Source organism: Mandrillus leucophaeus, unplaced genomic scaffold, assembly GCF_000951045.1.
Source record: "Mandrillus leucophaeus isolate KB7577 unplaced genomic scaffold, Mleu.le_1.0 Scaffold454, whole genome shotgun sequence".
Taxonomy (NCBI): domain Eukaryota; kingdom Metazoa; phylum Chordata; class Mammalia; order Primates; family Cercopithecidae; genus Mandrillus; species Mandrillus leucophaeus.
In genome coordinates, this window is record NW_012104854.1 from 1,935,067 (window position 1) to 1,941,184 (window position 6,118).

Sequence of the window (6,118 nt, forward strand, 5' to 3'; positions counted from 1 at the left end):
TTTTTTTTTTTTCATGATGACAAACTTAAAGTCATCTCGTAGGAATAGAAAATAGCTTTTTAGTAGAAGCTCTTGGAATTTAAATTGAGAGTGAATGGAAAGATGAAAGAAAGTAAATTTATTAACATTTAATGAGAACCTTCCATGAACTAGGCGTAGTACCAAATGGTTTTATATTTTTAAGCTTCATTTATTCATCTCAAAACACCTGGTAAGGAAGTATTTTTGCCATTTTACAGCTGTTGAAACTGAGCCTCAAAAAGACTAAGTAACTTGTCTCAGCCACACATGTGGCTAAGCCAGTATTTGAACCCAGGTCTGTTTGCAGACAGAACCTGGGCTTTTTCACACCTGCAAACTGGAAACATTAATTGGTTCTTAAGATCAGCATAGATGTGATAAAACCTGGGACAGAAATTAGTCAAGACTAGCTGCATCTGCCTTTTCCTGTGGTTGGTAGGAAAAGGAGGAGGATAATGATTTCCTCAGGCATGAAGGTTGATGATGAGCAAAGTGTATACTCTCTAATCTAATGTCATAATTCATATTGTGGAGAAATTATCATCTGGATAAGTGTAGGGTCTCTGATCTCATTTTAGATATTGTACATTCAATGGCTCTTTTCATTTTGGCCCATGTACTCTCTTTGCTCTTATGAGCACTATTTTTATCCCAATCTAATCCTGTATGTTTGTGTTTTTACACAGATTAGTTTCTAAATGTTATATATAATTTGCTTCTGAAACACCATTGCTCAATGACTATGAAATCCTTCTCATTACCAAAATCCTTCTATGCCAACTTCTTCAAGAAATTTGATCACCTTTAGATGAATTGTTAATGAAAATTAAAGCTATAGCCAGCAACATGGGTATCTTTGGGCTAATGGCCAACCAACAGGCCATCTGTGTGAAAGAAAACAGGCTAACAATTTTGGACTCTGGTCTCTTGGGGCTACGTTGAGCATTGACCTCACCGGTGCTCACTGAAATTAATTGCCTTTCAGGTTGCATTTTCTCATCACGGAAACCTTCTTTTCCCAATTCAAACCATGTGGGTTAAAATGAGAAAACAAAAGCCAAAACGGCTCCCCACACCCAAAAGCTTCTTCTGTCAGAGATCCCAGTAGCCCCGGGAGAGCTGTTAGAAGTCTGAGAAGGATTGGTCATCATCGCATACCATACATAGGTGGAGGGCTTGTTATTCTCAGTTTCCCGCCTATGAGAGGATACCCCTATTGTTTCTGAAAATGCTGACCGGGACCCACACTTCCAACAAAAATTCCTCTACCCCTACAGCAGCAGCAACAGCAGCAGCAGAAGCAACAGCAACAGATAAGTGTTTTGATGAATTGCGAGATGGATAGGGCTTGAGTGCCCCCAGCCCTGCTGATACCAAATGCCTTTAAGATACAGCCTTTCCCATCCTAATCTACAAAGGAAACAGGAAAAAGGAACTTAAAACTCCCTGTGCTCAGACAGAAATGAGACTGTTACAGCCTGCTTCTGTGCTGTTCCTTCTTGTCTCTAACTTGTAAACAAGACGTAGTAGGACGATGCCAATGGAAAGTCACAAACCGCTGGGTTTTTGAAAGGATCCTTGGGACCTCATGCACATCTGTGGAAACTGGATGGAGAGATTTGGGGAAGCATGGACTCTTTAGCCAGCTTAGTTCTCTGTGGAGTCAGCTTGCTCCTTTCTGGTAAGGTTTGGCTTTATTTTTTTAAAATTAGTATTTTTAAAAGCAGAGTTAGTGACTTCTGGGTGCTCTTCCCAAATCTCATCAGTGCTGATTAACAAGGGGTGGCTGTAGCAAAGGCACCATTTCTCTGTGAGTCTCCAGTCAATATGTGTGGAAGGATTGAAATGCAAAGTCTCTGTGGCATGAACTGATTTTGTTTCGAGTTTGTCTTCTGAGTGATTGGCCCCTGTGTTATAAACTCGTTGAGGACCGATTAAATCATCTTATTTGAAGAGATCTCCTTACTATCATGCATTATTTTCCTGCTCCTCATTCGTCTCTTATACACATCTAGATGTGTATAAGAGACAGGGACCGATTAAATCATCTTATTTGAAGAGATCTCCTTACTATCATGCATTATTTTCCTGCTCCTCATTCTGGAGTGTTTTTCTTACTGATTTTTAAAGAACAAACCGGTTTTACCTGCTTTAAAGAGAATCTTCAGTTAAAGATGAAATTCATGTTGAGAAATACAGGGGCCCTATTAAGGCAGTGTATAGATTGTCACTGTTTTAAAGAGAACAAAAATGCTTTTCTGTGAAAAGATTTTATATTTATATCCTATTAAGCAAATTAATGAAATTATAGGCTTTTTTTTCCTTGTAGTTAGGGTCAGGGAGATTGGGGCCATTAGAATTTTTGTTTTAGTTTTAAAAATGTTTGCCATCTAGTAATTCATAAAGGGTTTACTGGCCCAATGAAGCAAAAATTTAGGCAGTTACCAAGATCGTTAACACAGGAGAGTATAGAAGCCTGTTGTAGAGTGGAGGAATGGTTGGCCAGTATGTTTGGATTTAGTGTGTTTATTGCTCAGATACTCCAGATAGTGGTGTGCCTCTGTGGCTCACTCAGCCTCTGTGACATAGGCAGAAGGCAGTATCCAAACCCCAACTACAGATCCCAAATACATTATCATTGCCATCAGTCTCTTTCCTTCAGTTTGAAAACATTCTAATTATAATGAAAATTGAATTGATATTGGAGATAAATTTGGGAAAATTCACTAAACTTCATGGATATAGGCTATATTAATAGAATTTGATTCAAGTATACATAAGTATCTGCTATATTTTCTAGATGTTTGAAATATTTTAAATATTCAAAAAAATCCAATTAAATAACAGAGCTGAATACAATTTGTTTTATAGCTCTCAACCAACATATTGAGAATTTAATATTTTTAAAAGTAAGAATGTGTAACACAAGTTGCTAAAAATTAAAGATTTTAGGTGGCTTCAGTATTTATATGGAAATTGTTTAAATAATGTTGACTTCTCCAATAATATGTACCTTTAAATAATTACCATGATTCCATTTTTGATTTTCTTTTTTTCTGAGTGCCATTATTTACCAGTGACATGAAATCTGAAACTGATTCTATACCAGGGATTATAGTGATGTGAAGCCCAGGTGTCTAGAGTTTCTCTGAGGTACTTTGTAGGTTAAGTAATACACACACAATGGTTTTCATTCACTTTTTTACCCCTAAAGCAACTATGTTATAGCACTGTGCAATACAGGCTTAGAAGAATTGTCATCAAACAAAAAGGTCATGTGGCCAAAATAGTTGCTCCATGTCTAGACCTTAGATCCTTGAAAAAAACAGCACTGCCTTTAAAAGGGAGAGGACCAAGGAGAGGAAGTAGGTCATATTCTTGTTGGGAAGGGTGACACTAGCAAGGTTAGTTTCTGAGGTAGGTCTGTTGTCTTGATTGTAACTTGCATTCCTAGTCTAAGCCTCCATGAGCCTGACTGCTCGAGGCTTGGTAATTGCAACGAGAAGAATCCAGCTAGATCATGTCCACAGCCATAGGAGCCCATTTCTCTAGTCAAACTCCTGGTAGACTACAGCAGTGGGGCAAGGTGCTTATGGCCTATAGGTTTATCTCTCTAGTCCAGTGGGTTGTTTCTCATTTCTTTTTTCTGAACCAACAGACTGAAGAAAGAAATGCCACTTTTTTTCAGTGAAGGTGGCTCTGGATGGCAGAGTTGCTGGCCCATAAAATGGCTGCAGGAGGTGTGTAGGTCTCAGAAGCTCCTCACAAATATTCCTAGATTCTGTTGCTTTCCTTTCTGACTTGAAAATCATTGCGAACTTCAGGTTTCAAACAGTTTCTATTATATTAGCTTTTCCCTACTCTCCTATCCTCATCAAACCAGGCTGCTCTCTTTAAAGAGTTGTATACATAGAAAACTAACAAAAAAATCACTGATTTATCATAGTATCTTCTACATGATCAACACTGATCTAATAGGAAGTCTCTAGTATCATGCCTTCATACCCCTTTTACTGTGTCACTTGACTTTTTTTTTTTTTTTTTTTTTTTTTTTGAGATGGAGTCTCGCTCTGTTGCTCAGGCTAGAGTATAGTGGAGTGATCTCGGCTCACTGCAACCTCTGCCTCCCAGGTTCAAGCGATTCTGTGCCTCAGCCTCTCAAGTAGCTGGGATTACAGGCACCTGCCACCACCATGCCCAGCTAATTTATTGTATTTTTAATAGAGACGGGGTTTCACCATGTTGGCCAGGCTGGTCTTGAACTCCTGACCCTAAGTGATCCACCTGCCTCGGCCTCCCAAAGTGCTGGGATTACTGGCGTGAGCCACCACGCCCGGCCTTGTCACTTGACATTTTAAATAACAACTGGATTCAGAGATAGCAGACATCTTGTCTGGAGTGGCAGAGGAAACAGTTGTAAGGTCAGGGAAGTGCTCCCAGATGAAACCTCCTTGTTAGGGCTGGTCTCGGAAGGCTAGTGTCAGGGCTGAGTAATCAAGGGTGGAGGTCTGGAAGCTGGGATCAGAGACACCCTTTGGAATTATTCTCAGAAGGAGGAGCTTGCTTTTTTCACAGATGCTCCCTTCCAAGCATTGTCTTCATTGTTAGGTCTCAGCATTTCCCTTTCAGCCCTGCCCTGGGAGAGCTTCCTGGAAGAGTCTGGTTCTTCCAAGGCGTCTCTCCAGGAGGGAAGGAGTCTTCCAAGTTCATCTAAAAGGACTATGTGATGTTCTCTGGGGATTTAGGTGGGTGGGCTCTAAATTCTTCTGAAATTATCAGTTTGCCTCCTGAGCCTCTATCTCCCCAAAAGATATCTGTGTGATTGTATCACCTGCGTATTCTCTGTAGATGGCTTACTGGTGAGCTCACAGAATCAGGATTTAGAGTGTTCTAGGCTGGAAGGGTGGAAAACCAAAACAAAAAGATACTGTTTCAAAATAGACAAACGTCAAGTTCTGTGTTTGGGTTTAAGAAATAAATTATGTATATTTAATGTGGGAGAGACCCGGCTTGTTGAAAGTTCTTGTGAATGACACCTAGGTTTTGGGGATACACGAAACTCATGGAAGCCAACATATGCTCTGCTTGCTAAAAAGGTAATGTATAAACTCTAATGTGTTGCATTAGCAGAAATATAAAGTCCAAATCAGAAATGGTAATCACTTCACTTAAATCTACTGCTTAGAGCACATCCATGAAACACTGAAGACCTGAGAAATTTAACAGCAAACATAGCAGGCAAACTGAAGGAGGAAACATGGATTATGAAGTCAAAGCCCAAATTGGATAGCCATAAGCAAGTTATTTAATTTCTCTAAACCACATTTTTCTCATCTTTTACGGATGAAATACCCATTTCCAGGGTTGTGATGAGAATCAAATGTGATAATGCCTGTGAAATGCTTAGCCAGTAAGAATGCTCTTAATAAATGAAGCTTGGAACCAGACGCGGTGGCTCATGCCTGTAATTCAGCACTTTGGGAGGCCGAGGCAGGTGGATCATGAGGTCAAGAGATCAAGACCATCCTGGCCAACATGGTGAAACCCCATCTCTACTAAAATACAAAAATTAGCTAGGTGTGGTGGTGTGCGCATGTAGTCCCAGCTACTCGGGAGGCTGAGGCAGGAGAATAGCTTGAACCCAGAAGGTGGAGGTTGCAGTGAGCTGAGATCACACCACTGCACTCCAGGCTGGTGACAGAGTGAGACTCCATCTCAATAAAATGAAATAATAAATGAAGCTAGTGTAATCAAAAGAGAAGTGTTACCATGAGAACTACTGTGCTAGTCAAGACTGGACTGATCTGCCCCAGGATGTAGGAGAATCATTAACATTCATAGGTGCTGTCGCCTACAAAACCACAGCATAATCCAATCTCAAATTTTGTGCTGGCCAATTCCAACTTAATAAACCCAAACACTTTGCCAACTACCCATCTGCCATCCCCTCACTTATCCATTTATCCCTGTTTGTATCTTGTCTGCTTCAACCAGGCCCATCTCCACAATCTACACATTCTTTCCTCTTGGCTCTTGTTCATGCTGTTCCATCCATTTAGAAATGACATCTTTCATATCTACTCTGCAAACACAATTC

General features: G+C 40.1%; 1 protein-coding gene across 3 annotated transcripts in view; it reads left to right on the forward strand.

The window, feature by feature from the left end:
• The first annotated feature begins 1,200 nt into the window (after positions 1-1,200).
• The window catches only part of TEK (TEK tyrosine kinase, endothelial), a 142,641-nt gene continuing 137,723 nt past the window's right edge, over positions 1,201-6,118 (forward strand). For all 3 annotated transcript variants that reach the window (XM_011994372.1, XM_011994374.1, XM_011994375.1), the window contains exon 1: positions 1,201-1,702. In XM_011994372.1, coding sequence (XP_011849762.1) covers positions 1,651-1,702 — 52 coding nt within the window. In that variant the 5' untranslated portion in view covers positions 1,201-1,650. The remainder of the gene's footprint in view (positions 1,703-6,118) is intronic.